The sequence below is a fragment of the Chionomys nivalis genome, chromosome 2 (genome assembly GCF_950005125.1).
Source record: "Chionomys nivalis chromosome 2, mChiNiv1.1, whole genome shotgun sequence".
NCBI lineage: Eukaryota > Metazoa > Chordata > Mammalia > Rodentia > Cricetidae > Chionomys > Chionomys nivalis.
This window is the reverse complement of record NC_080087.1, coordinates 56,443,554-56,459,999: the sequence shown is the minus strand read 5'-3', so window position 1 is coordinate 56,459,999 and position 16,446 is coordinate 56,443,554. Positions and strand designations below refer to the sequence as shown.

General features: G+C 42.9%; 1 protein-coding gene across 3 annotated transcripts in view; it reads right to left on the bottom strand.

The window, feature by feature from the left end:
* Positions 1 to 255: 255 nt before the first annotated feature.
* Positions 256 to 16,446, bottom strand: part of Ppil6 (peptidylprolyl isomerase like 6) — a 28,181-nt gene continuing 11,990 nt past the window's right edge. For 2 of the 3 annotated variants that reach the window (XM_057756010.1, XM_057756021.1), the window contains 5 exons: positions 16,078 to 16,140; positions 15,827 to 15,974; positions 11,302 to 11,358; positions 7,171 to 7,306; positions 256 to 1,966 (listed from right to left, as the gene is read on the bottom strand). In XM_057756010.1, the coding sequence (XP_057611993.1) occupies positions 1,855 to 1,966; positions 7,171 to 7,306; positions 11,302 to 11,358; positions 15,827 to 15,974; positions 16,078 to 16,140 (516 nt within the window). In that variant the 3' untranslated portion in view covers positions 256 to 1,854. The remainder of the gene's footprint in view (positions 1,967 to 7,170; positions 7,307 to 11,301; positions 11,359 to 15,826; positions 15,975 to 16,077; positions 16,141 to 16,446) is intronic. The other variant, XM_057756015.1, reaches the window with a different exon arrangement.

The following is a 16,446-nucleotide window of genomic DNA, read 5'->3' as shown; positions in this document are numbered from 1 at the left end:
ATAAAGAGAATCTTGGATTCTCATATATCCCAGAGCTCTAGGAAGATGAAGAAGCTCCATCTGATGCGGCTGTTGATAAGTCTTGGAGAACATTTACAGAGTACACATTCAGAGGCCATATCCCACCGGTTATACATAAGTAATTTATTGACTATCAAATAGAGCACCCATTCATTGAACACTTACAGCATATCAAGCCTCTTTTTAGCTTCTTTATACAATTATTAGTTACTGAGCTTAGACAACAACCCCGAGGATAACAAAACCTATTTTTTACATTAGAAAATAAAAGTCCAGAGAAGCTTTTGCCCAAGTTGGTGCAGGTAGGAAAGGGCAGAGCCTGGTTTCCAACCTGAGTAGTCTGGCTCTAGAGCACATGTTCTTAACACTGTCATCTCTGGGTCAGTTGGTGATGTGGCATGGACCATGTTCTTTCTCCTCATCTACATTAAAGCTTTGTATTTGGTGTATACATGATACAGAGCTAAGACAGGCTGGGTAAGAATATGGGGTAGAACGAGGGCGTTCTTTGGGGTGGTGGATCGTCATTACGTGTGACACAAAGCTTCACATGATGAAATGGCATCACACACTTGCAGCAATGTTAGCTGCCTATTTTGATATTGTACTATATGTGGAAACTGGGTAAAGGGTACACAAGACTTCTTTGCACTACTTTTGCAAGTTCATGTGAATCTGTAACCATCTCAAAATAAATACTATGCCTACATTTGGCAAGCCCCAATTTACAGCTTGTCTCTTTCAGAATTGGTTTAAGGGGAGCTCATCCTTGGAGACAGTCACCTTTGGAGCGGGGTTAGAAAGTCAGGAAAGTGGGAGAGAGGCACAAGCACAGAGGTAGTGGTCGGAGTTGAGGGTCACCAGTAAGAGTCGCCGGGGGTGCTGAAGTCAGATAATTCTGTCACATTGTGGTTCCCAGATGACTGGTGCTCAGCTGTCCAAGTAAGAAAGAACTAAATTAAGACTCCTTCCATCTTGAGATTCTACCTCTTGCAGACTGTGACTCAGGACAGGGCCTGCTGATCTATTTTTAAGAAGCTTTCCCTTCAAGTGAGGTAGCCTTAGGGACCTTCCGATGGAGCAGCTGATAGGACAGAGAGAACTCCAGCAATGTCACTGGGATCAGTCACCACAAGGTTCAATCAAAGCTCTTGATTTTCATATGGTTGGAATAGCTCAGTGACATGGATTGTGTTTACAACATCCAAATCCATGTGTCCTTCCTGCATGCTATGCATAAGCAATATAACCACACTAAGCTGTGGTTTTCTATTGTGTCAGTTATTGACCAAGTTTATCATGGTAGGAATGTAGTTACAAACAGTATAATTCATTTACAAATGCTTTAGACTAAAAACTCTCTAGGTACATAGATAGGTTAATAACATTTGGGGCCACAAGTAACCAAAGAACCACAGGAATAGAATCAGAGTTCTATTTGTCTTAAGTAGTAAAAATTCCAGAAGGAGGAGGTCATGGTGGTGAGGTGGGGCTGACAGCCCAGCAGTTCTCTTGGCTCCCAGCCTATCTGTATTCAAGACATGATGAAGGGGTGAGAACAAGATCACTGGCATTCCAGTGACCCACTAACCACAGACTCTCAAATGGCCTTTCCAGTTGTAAAGGGACCTGGGAAATTGAGTATTTTGTTTTAAAAGTCTCTTTGTGGTGGAGGCAGGAGAGGAAAGGGGGAATGACTGTTAGACGAACCAACCTATTGTGTCTGCTACAGTCTTGGAATCAACGTTATCAAGCACCATTTAATTAAATACAGAAACAGCTGATCAAATGCACAGTAATAAATCATGGCGGAAAATCTGACCGATGTGAAAATCAGGTATAAAGAATTCCACTGTCTGCAATACTGCAGAGAAGCGTTGGTCTTTCATTCTCTGTTGGGACTAATTCCAGTTGTCTAAGAACTTCGGTTCCTTCGATTAGTTGCCTGCACAGGAGGGAATAACATATGATCAGTCTTGGATTTTCATGTTTAGTGTACATTCACAAATGGAGTACTACCCAACACAGTGAAGGCTAATACAAGTTAACTGTAATTGTAACTATGCGAACTGGCTCTACGAGTGCCCACTTTGCTGCCTGTGTGCCCAGCACCACTATTCGGGCAGTGGTCCCTCAGGCCTTGAAGCTGCTTGCTGCTGCAGCTTTTAGCCAGCATCTCTGCATCTGCTCTGGCACCTGTCCACCCTGCTGGCAGTCTTCCTCCTCACTGCAGTCAGGAGGGAGCCATCAGAAATGCAAGCCTGATGTCACCTCCCTGTTCTCAACTCTTCCTCACTGTCCTCCTGCGGCCCCCTAATGTCTGCCTGTTCTGCCTCCCACTGCCCCGCAGGGATGTCTTGCTCTGCTCCACACAGGACGGCCTCCTGTACTTTCAGGATGTGGTACTACCTTCCTGCCATAGCTGTCCCCTTTCCCTTTGCCTAGCTATCTCCTGGCCTACCAGCTCTCAACTCTAGACTGTTTCTTGGGAAAGGTTTCCAGGGTCGGGACTTATGGTAAGTCCCCCCTCACCACTGGGGGGGGGTTTACAGGGATGGGATATTTTTCTTAAATTTACTACTCTGTGTCTGTATCTGTGGGGGTCAGGGAAGGTCTATGTGAGTGTGGGTGTGCAGAGGTGTACAGGTGAAAAGACAACTTTATTCTCTCCTTCCACCATGGGGTTCCAGGTCATCTGACTTGTGCGGCAAGTGCTTTTACCCACCAAGTCTCTTCACTAACCCCAAAGTCTTTTATTCATTTATTCATTCATCCATTCATTTGTTAACTTCTGGTTCTCCCTTAAGGGCAGAGGCACACTTTTGCTCAAAGCCTGGCACCCAACTACCACCAATTAGGTACATGAATAAGCACACAAGCCCACATTAGTCTGGACCTCTGCAGGCACAGACTGGCTATGAGCTAGAACACCAGAGAAGTGATGCTCAACTTCTGATGTTTTTGGCTAAAAGGTAGCAATATGAAAGCTGTCAAGATTGTCATCTTGTATGAAGTGTCTTAGGTGAGGAACCCTAATGCCCACCTAAGCCAGATACAGTGGAACACATTGTAACCCCCAGTGTCGGGCTGGTGATGGGGAGAGACAAGCAGATCCTGCAGTCCTTTGGCCGCAGGCAGCCTAAGCCAAACTGATGAGCCCCGGGTTCAATGAGTACCGGCATCTCAAAAAGTAAAGTGCAGCCAGGCAGTGGTGGTGCACACCTTTAATCCCAGAACTCGGGAGGCAGAGGCAAGTGGATTTCTGTGGATTTCTGGTCTACAGAAAGAAAGAAAGAAAAGTAAAAAAGAAAAAGGGTGCATATATCCCACCTAGGTCTTTTCTCAAGGTTGTGCTGGGGTGCTGGAGATGAACCCCAGAGCCTCATGACCACAAAGCAAGCACTCTACCTGCTAGGCTGGCTCCTCACTCCTGATAAGGGTCTATTTTCTATTCTTCCCCACAAGTAGTTGTGTTTCTACTTTTTGATGATGCCCTCTGGTGCACAAGTTTTTATTTTGTTGACATCCCAATTTACCTATCTTCCCTTGCCGTGATTGTCTGGTTAAAAGCACTTGCTCTTCCAGAAAACCAGAGTTCAATGCCCTCATTGGATGGCTCACCACTATTTCTAACTCCAGTGCCAGTGATCCAGTGTTCTCTTCTGGTCTTAGCAGGCATATACAAACACACACACACACACACACACACACACACACACACCACATTCAAAATCTAAAGCTTTCAGAATCGAATTATGTTTCCTTGGTTGCACTGTCACATTTCAAGTGTTCAATGGCCATGGGTGTCTTGTGGCCGCTGCAGTTTAGGGCAGTGGAGACTTAGATTTCCACCTTACAGAACATCCTGTTGTAAAACACCAACTGGGACCCTGCTATGCTCTTACCTTCAGCGTCTTTAGAGTCACCAAGCTCCACAAATGTGACTTATTCATCACTGGCATTTGCCCACTCCCTCCCAGCTTGCCTATCCTGCCAGTGCCGTAAATAAAGCTTCATCTGTACCTACCATGACGAGACTTCCTGAGTGGACTTTTTTATTCTTTCCCAGCTTACTCCTGACTTCTACAGCAATCTTGCCCAATAAGCTGCTCAAGTAGCTTACAATTAAAAGCTCTCCCACAGTTCCTCATCGTCTTTGTAAGAAGACCATACCCTGAAGCACGCATGGCACCTCTGGCCCAGTGGTCCTTGTCCCTCCCCTTTCTCCAGCCTGTCTCTATTCTCCCTTGGGCTTCGCACTCTTGCTGGACCAGCTGAGCTGTAGACATGCTTCTCTCTTGTTCCTTAGGGCCCTGGAAGAGTGCCTTATGCTTTTGAAACTGATTTGATTAATTGTAATTTTTCCCTTCCTCTATCTGGCTAACTTCTACTTCACTTTAGCTACCTGGTTCACATTCTCACAAAGCCTCCCGCAGTTCCTTCCCACCTTAAGACCCCCTGAAAATGAAATTCTCCTCCCACCGTCCCCAGCGCAAACTCCCTCAAACTTCTTCCATGTGTATGCATGGATGGCAATCTTACAAGCTTGCATTTTAATATATATTAATTTATTTTTATTTTATGTGCACATTTGTCTGTGTGAAGATGTTAGATCGCCTGGAACTGGAGTTATAGACAGTTGTAAGCTGCAATGTGACTGCTGGGAATTGAACCTGGGTCCTCTGGAAGAACAGCCAGTGCTCTTAACCACTGAGCCATCTTTCCAGTCCAAAGATCTGTTTGTTTGTTTGTTTGTTTGTTTGTTTGTTTGGTTGGTTGGTTTTTGAAACAGAGTTTTTGTGTAGCTTTGCTCTTGCTGCCCTGAAACTTGATCTGTAGACCAGGCTGGTCTCAAACTCAGAGATCTGCCTGTCTCTGCCTCCAGAGTGCTGCGATTAAAGGTGAATGCCACCACCGCCCGGCACAAACTTGCATTTTTATAATCTTTCCCCATGAGGAACACTGGGCAAGGCCATGCTGTGGACTGCTGCAGTCTCTGCTGATAAGCATCCCTAGCAGCTTCTACTTTAGAACTTGGAAAGAGGAGCCTTCAGGTAGGCAGGAGACCTCTGTGTCTCCAGGCCTTGCTGACCACACTTGGGCTTGCAGAAGCAGAAATGCCCAGAAGATCCCAGGGCAGCAGCAGCTTCACCTGGGCAGGAAGCTCTATTTCATCCGCCGTAACTGAACTGTCTGTTTTGCTGTTATCTCTCTCCAGCTCCCTAAACATTCTGTGGGGTCCTGTTTAGACATTCCAACCTGACTGAAACTGGGGTAGTAGAGCTCAGGGTTGGGCTGAGACTATGCTTGAGCTGAAACAATAAAAGTGATACACTGCCTCCCTGCGGCCAGAGTGGTGACGACAACAAAAAGACTTCCCCAAGAACAGCCACGAAATCATTCACTGAAAACACGTGAAGATCCCAGTTTGCTCTTCCTTGAGGAACTGGGGAGAGGGATCATCTCAGTCCCACTTCCAGCCTTCCCAGTAACCACTTGCAGGCTTTGCTTTATATATCTCTCTGGTTTTGATGAAGTCCTTTGTTTTTATCCGCCTTTCTTGGTGAGATCTAAGGTCTCTGAAGAGCAAGGCTGTGTCCTGCCACCCTCTCTCCACTCTAAACATCAGTAATGACAGATGACAGGTGCCCAGTAAAATTATATTGAATGAATCACAGAAAGCAAAGATGATGGCTGGAAACGGTGTAGGGCAGGAGAGGGAGCGGTGCGGAAGGCTGACTGACTGTGTGATGTGTGTGTGTCTGCGGGAGGTGGTGGTGGGGCGCTGAGGGTTCGCTGTAGCCACGTCTGTGTCTGAGAAAGGCGGCTTTAATAAATTCACAAGGCATTGGTAGGGAGGGTAGAGACTGTCAGCAAGGTGGCAGAGGATATTCAGATGATCCGAGAAGAGCTAGTGTTATCTAAAATTAATACAAGAATGCATTTTCAGCTCATGCCTTTAATTCTTGAACTGGGGTGGCAGAGGCAGGAGGATCTCTGAGTTTGAGGCCAGCCTAGTCTGCAGAGTGAGTTCCAGGACAGCCAGGGCTACATAGTGAGATCCTGTAACACACACACACACACACGAGAGAGAGAGAGAGAGAGAGAATATCCATTTTCACAAACAAAAAATATTTACAGACAAAAAAACTCAGATTACTTTATAACTTGGAGGAAAACTGGAAGCAACTCATTAAGTTCTAAACCTATGAAAAGTCATCTCATTAAGGCTGTCTGTGTAAGAAAATTAATTTCCTACTCTCCCCAACCTGGAAGTATCACAGAAAGCATTAAACTAAGGGAACTATTGTGGTTGAAATGAACAGTGATATGAAAGCCCTTGGTGAGTTGCAGAGGCAATAAATGACCCTCTGGAGGGACTGAAACAACCTAACGAATATTTAGAAATGGTCTATGCGTCACCGCGGGCAAGACAGGCTGCTGGCTTCCCTTATGGGCTCATCAGGAACGGAGCATGGAACAAAGCACTGAGTGATGAAAAGTGCATCCACTGACTCTGTGGTCCACAGACTAATGAGCTGCTTGCTAATAGTCTAATGATCACTACTGAGGTAGAGAATCTCACAGAAGTGAGATGGCATAAACTTCTCACTTCTGCATGGAACCATATCTATATTAGTAAGCACTATAGTATGAGTAGTCATAAGAATTGATATTGATCTGGAGACTGAAGATCACAGATAAGTGAGTAGGTAGGTACATATAGACATACCAAGTGATAGACAGATAGGAACATTACAATAGCTGTGTTTAATTTCTTATTTAAAATTTATTATTATTGTTATTATTATTATTATTATTATTATTATGTGATGTATGAGTGTGGTGTGCATGCCATAGCACATGTGTTGAAGTCAGAGGACAATTCTTATGGAACCTTTATGTGGGTTCCAGGAATTGACTCATAATCATCAGAATGTGCGACAAGCACCTTTACCCAATGAGTAATCTTGCCAGTCCTAATTTCCTTTTTTTATGGATAACAAGTCTGTTATAACTATTTATTGTTAGATGCGTCTATTATTTTGTGTTGTTCAGTTCTATCTGTGGCTAACCAGACTATGTACAATCATCATGCAACACTATATGTGTGAAGCCTACACAGGAAAACCTATATCATGTACATACCCGAAAGCCACGTACTTTCTATCCAGATAGGGAGCTGCTTGCAGTGTGACGTAGAATTGTGAGCCATTGGTGTGATGACCTCTATTGACCATTCCAAGAACTCCTCTTTTATTATGAGGAATTGAAAAGTTTTCATCTAGGAAAGAATAATCGTAGGTCACCGAAGCATCGTTTCCAACAGTTATGGCATTTAAAGAGCAAGGGAACTTGGTAAGAGGTTTCACGGCCCTTGCCGGTGTACTGCAAAAACTGTAGACATTTCTATTAGTTTTGATTACTTTCAAATATTTAAACAAACTTTTTTAAAGTTGTAAAATCTTACTAGAACTTCTGATTACTTTCAAATATTTAAACAAACTTTTTTAAAATTGTAAAATCTTACTAGAACTGTTGAGCATTTAGCTCATTTGTCTTTATTGTAGCTAGAAGCACGCGTCCTCAGGATATGCATTGCTTCCAGTGAAGGACAGCGGGCTTCCTGTGCTGCTTGCAGTGTACCCTCATCCATCCAACCAGTGTGAACATGATAAACACCGTTCTCATGCCTGTGTGGGTCTGGCCCTCCCCCCAGCATCTTACATAGACATCGACTGTGGAGTCTCTACAGGTTACAGGTGCTTCCTGTCCTGTGTGAGCAGGACTCTGTCACCTTAACTGGCTCAGCTGTGCTCCTCAACATTGATGATGAAGATAGTAATCTGTGCTTATTCTCACTCATATTCAAATACGTTTTCATCTCCAGCCTCCTATGGGTTGACTTGTGAGGGAAAGGATGGTTTGGGGGGGGTGTAAATGCAAGTGTGTAAGGTTATATGTGGGAAGAACACAGTATTGATGATGAGGCCACCATTTTCAGAAGTATCACCCCCAGATGTTTTTCTGTGACAATGAATCTTGGTTGCCAACTTGAAAGGATTTTGAATCCTGGAGGGGGTATCCCTGAGGTTTCTGAAAGGTCTAACTGAAGAGGGAACAGTCACTCTGACTGTGGCTGCACCACCCAATGACTGGAAAAGGAAGACATGAACTGAGCATCAGCATTCATCTCTCTCTGCTTCCTGACCGGATGAGATCTGTTGCATCAAACTCCTGCCGCCATGCCTTCCCCGCCATGATGGACTGCACCCTCACACTGTGAGCCGAAACAAGCCTCCCACTGCCTAAATTGCTTTCGTGGGTGTTTTGTCACAGAAACCTAACAACAGCCTCCAAGTTCAAATGCACTAGAACAGGTGGTGGGTGGTAAAGTCAATGAGGGTACTCACTGACTATGAGGTTCTGGCTCGGGGATTTAGCTCAGAGTCAAAGCACCTACCTAGCATGTGTGAGCATTGGGTTCCATGCTAGCATAGTTAGTTAATACATAGTCACCTACATAGCTGGGCGTCAGGCTAAGGAAAGAGGACTGCAATTTCAAGCCTGTCCGACCTACAAAACTCTTCATGGACCCACCTCGACACACTCAGTCTTTTCAGGTAAAGTCCTATATTTATAATAGTAGTTGTGTGAGATTGTGTGCAGAGGCCAGGGTTGATGGCAAGTGTCTTCATCAATTGCACCCCCACTTTATTTACAGAGATCAGAGCTTACTGATTTGTGAATCTAGCTGTCCACCTTGCCCTATGATCCCTTGTCTCTGCCTCCCAAGGGCTAAACCCAGAGAAAGGCCTGCCAAGACAACATTGCAACAGCCCCAATAAGGAGATTTCTTTGAAATACGTCACGCTGTGATGGCACTGACTGCAGCTGGATGCAGAGGCTTTCCCACCCCTTGGTGCACTCTTTCAACAGAGGCCCAGAATTATAGCAGAAGGCCACTTGTTCGTTCCTGGCTGCTCAGCCCCAAAATAGTCACACAGAAACTGTATTAATTTCTGTATTAATTAACTGCTTGGCCTATTAGCTTATTGGCTTCTCCCTGGCTCCACCTTCTTTCTCCCAGCATTCAGGTTAGTTCCCTCCCACCCCCCTAGCCCCTGCCTAGCTCTACTTTGCCCTATCACAGGCCAAGACACATTCTTTATTCATTGACCAATAAAAGCGACACATATACAGAAGGACCTCCCACATCACGGAATTTCTGCTGTCTTTGTCTCTGTGATGTTAAGAGGGGCTGATGCAACAAGGGCCTCCACCCATGTTTCATTGCGGCCAGGAGAGTAGTTGCTCTCCTACAGTATTATTTCCTTTTCATTTATTAATTGGATTGTGTATATGTGTATTTGTGTATGTGGTATATACACACATGTGCAGGTGATATGTGCAGGTGCCAGAACCTGTGCACATGCTTGTATAGGACTGTGGAGGCTTGAGTGAAAAATGCCCCCACAGACTCATATGTTTAGATGCTCAGTCATTGATTGGTGGACTGTTAGGAGATTGGTTGGTGTTGCCTTGTAGGAATAGGTGCGTTGCTGGGAGTGGGATTTCAGGTTTCAAAAACCTGTGTCAGCCCCAGTGTTTCTCTGCCTTCTGCCTAAAGCTCTGGATGTCATTCTCAGCTACTTCCCCACCATGATCCCCAGCATGATGACAATGGACTAACCCTCCAAAAACTGTGGAAAGGTCTTCTACGAGAGTTTCTATGGTCATGGTGTGTCTTCCCAGCGATAGGACAGTGCCTAGGATCAGGGCAGAGGGAGATACCTGGTGTCCTGTTCCACCATTCTTCCCTTCGATCCCTTCGTGGACCTGGAGCTGGGCTGGTGGCCACAGCCCAGTACCCTCCCACTGGACACACACATGGTACAGGCTCATGCAACCATGCCCAGCCTTTCCGTGCCACTGGAAACCAAATTCAGGTCTTCATGCTTGGGCAATAGGTGCCCTTACCCACTGAGCCATCTCTCTAACCTCTGGAATATTTTTATAAAAAAGGATGATCCATCCATCCATCCATCCATCCATCCATCTTGATATTTTTGAGACAGGATCTCGCTGTATAGCTCTAGCTGTCCTGGAACTCACTATGTAGAACAGGCTGGTCTCCAACTCACAGAAACTTGCCTGTTTCAGCCTCCTGTGTTCTGGGATTAAAGGCAGGTGCCATCATACCTAGTTGAGCTACTTCTCTATCTACAGATTTATATATCTCATACAGATTTATATATCTCATACAGAGAAGGCCAAATACATGCTCGATTAAATACCTCAGTTTTCATGATAACAGTTTTTAAAAAAGATTTATTTTTATTTACATGGGTAGGATGTATATGTGCATATGTATGTAGGTGCCCATGCAGTCCAGAAGAGGGCACTGGATCCGCTGGAACTGGAGCTGCCTGATGAGAGGGCTGGGGACCAAGCTCAGATCCCTGCTAAAAGCAGCGTGCACTCTTAAACCCTGAGCCATCTCTCCAGCTCCAAGACAATGAATTCTTTTTTCTATCATTTCTCCAAGGGTACCAGTTAGACTTTATTTATAACACAGTATCATTATGAACTTGTGGGTTTAAAATATATGTTGGTTTCCAACCAACTGCAATTACTATTTTTATATGGAGGTCAAATTACCACATCTTTGATCAGGGACAGCCTTTCCAAACTGGTTCTGTTGGCATTTTGCCATGACTCTTGTAATCTTTAATAGCATTCCTGCAATCTGGTAGAACAAGAGGAACTAACTAATACCTTGGAATTTATCCTAAAGAAATACGCAAATAAATGTGTGTACAAAGTTGCTGTGGACTGGCCTAAGCAGTTGGCTGCTTGAGATGTCTCATGTAGCCCAGTTAGCATCAAACTCACTACATATCTGAGGATGGCTTTGAACTCCTGATAACCTTTTTTCTACCTCCTCAGTGCTGGGATTACAAGCATGATCCACCATATGAGGTGATCTGGGAGATCCAACCGAGGGTTTCATACATGCTAGGCAAGCAAACACTCTGCCAACTGAATTACACCTGCAATCCCAGTGATTTTATTTTGTTTTGCTTTGTTTTAGAATACCACTCAGTCTTTAATCAAGTAAGGACAAAGCTCCACTTTAAAAAAACATCTGCAGTTTGAAGGATAACACCATTTTGAACTTTCATTTCTACTAAATATGATCACAAATTGTCTCATTTGAATCTGTTTAAATTTGGATAATCGGCTGCTATACGACAGCCAAACTTGAAAGATACCTACCTTCAAATATTGGTCCATAAATAGACTCCCCGTCATCTCCTCTTCCCTGTACTATATCTGAGAAATAACAACAACCAGATGAGAACACAGTGATGGCCAAGGGAAGAAGGTGCCTTTAATCCTGACTGTTTCCATCTTACATCAGTCTAGAGTAAGCTGCCCGGCTGAAAACATTGCTACAATCACTTCACTGTATCATGCAATCATTTTTACTTTTAGAAATTCACTCTGTTGTCATAACTCTCTGAGGCAACAAACAGGTTATAATGTAAAACCTTTGGGAAATGTTAAATTATCATTACGACCACAATTTAAAGAAGATGCTTACACAAATCCCTTCCCTTCACAGGTCATTTCCTGTGTCAGCTTGAATGTAATTGGCACTATTAGGAGGTGTGGCTTTGCTGGAGGAAGTGTGTCACTATGGAGGTGGGCTTGGAGCCATACCCAGTGTCTCAGACCACTTCCTGTTGCCTGTGGGATCAAGATGTAGCTCCTTCTCCACTCTCAGCTACCTCTCCAGCACCATGTCTGCCTGCATGCCGCCATGTCCTGCCATGATGATAACAGATTAAATCTCTAAAACTGCAAGGCACCCAATTAAATGTTTTCCTTTAGAAGAGTTACCACATTCATGGTGTCTCTTTGCAGCAATAGGAACCCTATCTAAGATATTCCATACTTCACTTTTCAGAGGAGTGGGGAGAATAAACTGAGAAGATGAACCGGAAGAAGTTCTTATTAAACATGAATGAAAATGATGCTCCGGATGCTGGGGAGGCAGCTCATATGGTAGAGTTTTGTGTGCGACCATGAAGACCTGAGTTTGATGCCCAGCATCCACATGGAAAGCTGGCAGGGTGGCACATGCTGGTGGTCCGTGGATCCTGGAGCTCACTCCAGTCACCCTTCCCTAATTGGCAAGCTTGCACAGTATGTACAAGACCCTGAATTTGACAACCTGCACTGTAAAAAACATCGTTAGCCATAATAATAACTAACTTATTTAAACATTGTTTTGAAAAGGAAATTCCTTTTGCGATAATAAGAGGGTTTTTATTTATTTGCTTTTGGTGTTTATAGGAACTGTATACTTTGGCTTTGGCAATGTTCCCACTATAAAGACTCCAGACACAAGTTCTTTTATATCTACCCACACCTGGGTAAACAGGCGTGCCTTCTGTGTCCCTCACAGTACACTCTACTTCCTTTAGCCCTCGGCTCCACCCTCTCCTCTGTACAGTGCTCAATAAATGCCGGCTGGAAGACTGAGCTGAGCTGTCTTATTCAAGTGTAGGCAAGCTAGTAGGAAGGGTGTGCTTTAGAAAAAATCAGGATCTGACCCAACAGGAGCACACAGAGAGAAGTTACTTGGAATAGTGGATGGAGCATCATCATACTATTCCTGTTGATGCAGAAGACAAAATAACCCCCCAAAGCAAAGTTATCACCTCAAAGGGGTTAACATACTTTATTGTGGATCCAAATTTGAATGAGCATGTCCCCAGGAAACATAGAACTAGGCCATCCTAGGTTCCATGTTCCAATATGGAAGCAGTTTCAAGAAAATTTATAGTAACAGAAAAAAAAAAGTTACAAATCAAGGCATTTAAAAATACGTTGGTGGACACATCAGAGAGGCAGTTACAGCAAGATGGGAGAATTTCTCCTCTAGGCCTCAGAGACTGTCTGTTGACTTTCTTAGCCTTGGGGTGGTGGAAGCTGGTAGTCTACTAAATTAATAAATTTTGAAAGGTTTTAATTTGTTACATAGATGTGAGCAAGGAACCGGCTATCTAGGAGACTAAAGCTAGCCCAAGATAAAGTGTATTCTTATCTTACTTAGTTTTCTTGTCTCACTGTCTGAAACGAGATTCAATACCTGCACACTTTGCCATCTGGAAATCTTAGATATACAGAAAAGCAACTTCAATAGATACTGTGACCTACTTCTCCCAAGTCTTGTTCTGAGGAAATTGAGAAACAAAATGTAGCAACTGAAACTCAGTCCCTGGGAGTAACCATCACTAGGCAGCTGTTATCTTCAAATTTTTATTACTTTGACTGATTGAAGTGTCTATCTGTCTGTCTCTCTCTCCCACTTCTTCCCCCACTCCCTTCCTCCCATCACTGGCAGCATCTGTCTTCAAACTTTATTTATTTATTTATTTATTTATTTATTTATTTATTTATTTTTGGTTTTCCGAGACAGGGTTTCTCTGTAGCTTTGGAGCCTGTCCTGGAACTAGCTCTTGTAGACCAGGCTGGTCTCGAACTCACAGAGATCCACCTGCCTCTGCATCCCGAGTACTGGGATTAAAGATATGTGCCACCACTGCCTGGCTTTTTATTACTTCTATTACATGCTCTTTTGTTGTCTCTGATATAGAAATGGTAGATTTTTGAACCTAATTTAATGAAAAAAGCAACCATTAATCTCAAAATATTTTACATTGGTATGGATTTTGATTTAGTGATACAAATTTAAAGTTAATTTTGTTATACTATATGAATGTTTCTACTCTTGTTTGGGGTATTATGTTTATGCAGCTCATTTAAATATGTAATGTATAATTAGGAAACGCATATTAATAGCCATCTAAAATAGTCAAACATACAGTCATGTTAGGTATGTTTTCAAGGTCATACACAGATGTATTTAGATAGATAGATGGTCTTCAAACACTTCAAAGGCCTACAGAATATGGCATTTAATATCTTTAATAACCTAAGGCTATTCGTGACAATGAGACATGTCTGTTCTTGACAGTACCAATTTACTTCAAAAGATGATGGTCATCAAAGAACCTCCATATGGAGTTTGTTTTCTTTATGGCAAAAGCTAGACATCTGGGCAGAGAAACTGTCCTTACCTCAATTGCTGACAGTAAACTGTCCAAACTAGACCAGCAGAATGCAAAAGAAAGTGACTGTCAAACATTGCCAAGTCAAGGTCCTTCAAAATTCCCTGCTTCTCAGAAAAAGTTTGTCAGATATGCTAGGCCTTTAGGCCAGAGATAGATGCCCAACATTACAGAAGAACTTTGGTGTCTGTTCAGGAAGCGAGATGTCCCCATTGCTAGTTAGCAGTTCACCCTTCTGGGGTCTGTGGCAGAGTTGAAGACTAGATAGTCATAGTTAGCATTTTCTTTAGTTATAATAAAACATAAACTAGTTATAAAACTTTAGACTCACAAGGATAAGATAAATAATAGGGAATTTTCTCTAAACTTGACAAATACAAATGGACTGGATATTGTGACTGTAATTCTTACATCATAGCTGTTCTGCTACACATGGTTTCACTATGTCAAAGTTAAAGCCTTCCTTTTTAATTAGACAGAGGGGAGAAATCCTGAGGAACAAACTTTGTACGCTATAAATATGTATTACTCTCACTGGTTAATAAAAAAGCTGGCTGGCCAATAGCTGGACAGGTAGAGGCTAGGTGGACAATCGAACTGAGAGGACCCTGGGAAGAAGAAGGGCAGAGTCTCAGGAGAGGCACAGAAAGAAGCAAGATGAATGTGTCATGTTGAAAGAAGATATTGCCATGTGGCAGAGTGTATATAAGAAATACGGGTTAATTTAAAATACAAGAATTAACTAGTAACAAGTCTGTGCTATCATCTGAGCATTTGTAAGTAATAATAAGTCTCAGTGGTTATTTGGGAATGGCTGCCAAGACACAGAGGAACTCCATCTTCCTCTCTCTCTCTCTCTCTCTCTCTCTCTCTCTCTCTCTCTCTCTCTGCTGTTGTTGCTGTTGTTTTTGGAGACAGGATCTCTCTACATAGTCCTGGCTGTCCTAAAACTCACTCTGTAGACCAAGCTAGCCTTGAACTCACAGAGATCTGTCTGCTTTTGCCTCCTGGGTGCTGGGATTAAAGGCATGGCCCAGCCTCATTCCATTTTCAAATTCCCATCCTTAGCATGCCTCTTAAAATGTGATTCTAGGTATTTTATGTATCTAGTTGAACTTTTAAAAGTACTTTCTGATTTATATTTAAAAAAAAAGTCATCTTACGCTATGACTTTTTAATTTTCCATGTTCCTGAAAAAATAACTTTTATTAGGGATTAAAAAATACTTATATGTTAATGAATCATTTGACCACATATAACTGTCTTTAAATTATACATCTGTTATTATCAATATCGAATTCTTGGGCTGGAGATGACTCCATGAAGTGCTCCCCATGCAAGCATAAGTATCTGAGTTGGGTTCCAGAACCTATGGAAAAGAAGCCAGATGAACTGCATGGTTCAGTACCCATGACTCCATGACTCAGCACCCAGGAGGCAGGCGGATCTTGGTGAGTTCCAGGCCAGCCTGGACTACACAGTGAGTTCCAGGACAGCCAGGGCTACACAGTGAGACCCTGTCTCGAAAAACCAACACACCAACAAAGAAATGGAGGATCTCTGTGAATTGGAGGTTGGCCCTAATTCTTTATAATTCATAAAGGTAAATGAATGGTGTTAATGCACTCTGCTTTGACGTCATATTAAAGTTTGCAGCTCACCTCCTCCTTGTATCCAACCATTCTGGACTACTCGATGAAAAATCGAATCTTTGTAATGAAGCTTTACGCCTCTCTCAGAAAACCCTGCCGTTCCCGTGCACAAGACCTGAAAATTTTTACATGTTTTGGGACATGTATCACAATATAGCTACAAAACAAAGATGGAAGGTTTCAGAGATTACTCAGTATTTTATCAATTATAGATGCCTCAAAATTTATTTGGAAAAAAAAAACCATCAAAATTCTCTTACCTCAAAAATCAGTCTTCCAATTGGAGAAAGATTGATACAAATGTCCAAGAACACAAAATCATGCTATTGAAATTATCAAGAAAAAAAATAATGCAGGTCAATGTTTTGTAAGCTTTAGAAATATTTAAAAAACAAAGCATTCTTTTCAGTGATAAGATTTTAACCGCAATATGAACAGATAGATAAGAGCAAGTACAATCTTAATCACCATACCTATAGGTAACCGTAAAATTAATGACCTGCCTAGCTCTGCTCCGCCCCGCCCTGTTTTGCTATAGGCTCGAAGCAGTTCTTTATTCATTAAGGTAATCACAACACACAAGGGGAAAACCCACATCACAAGTCTAACATCTATAACATACCACACAA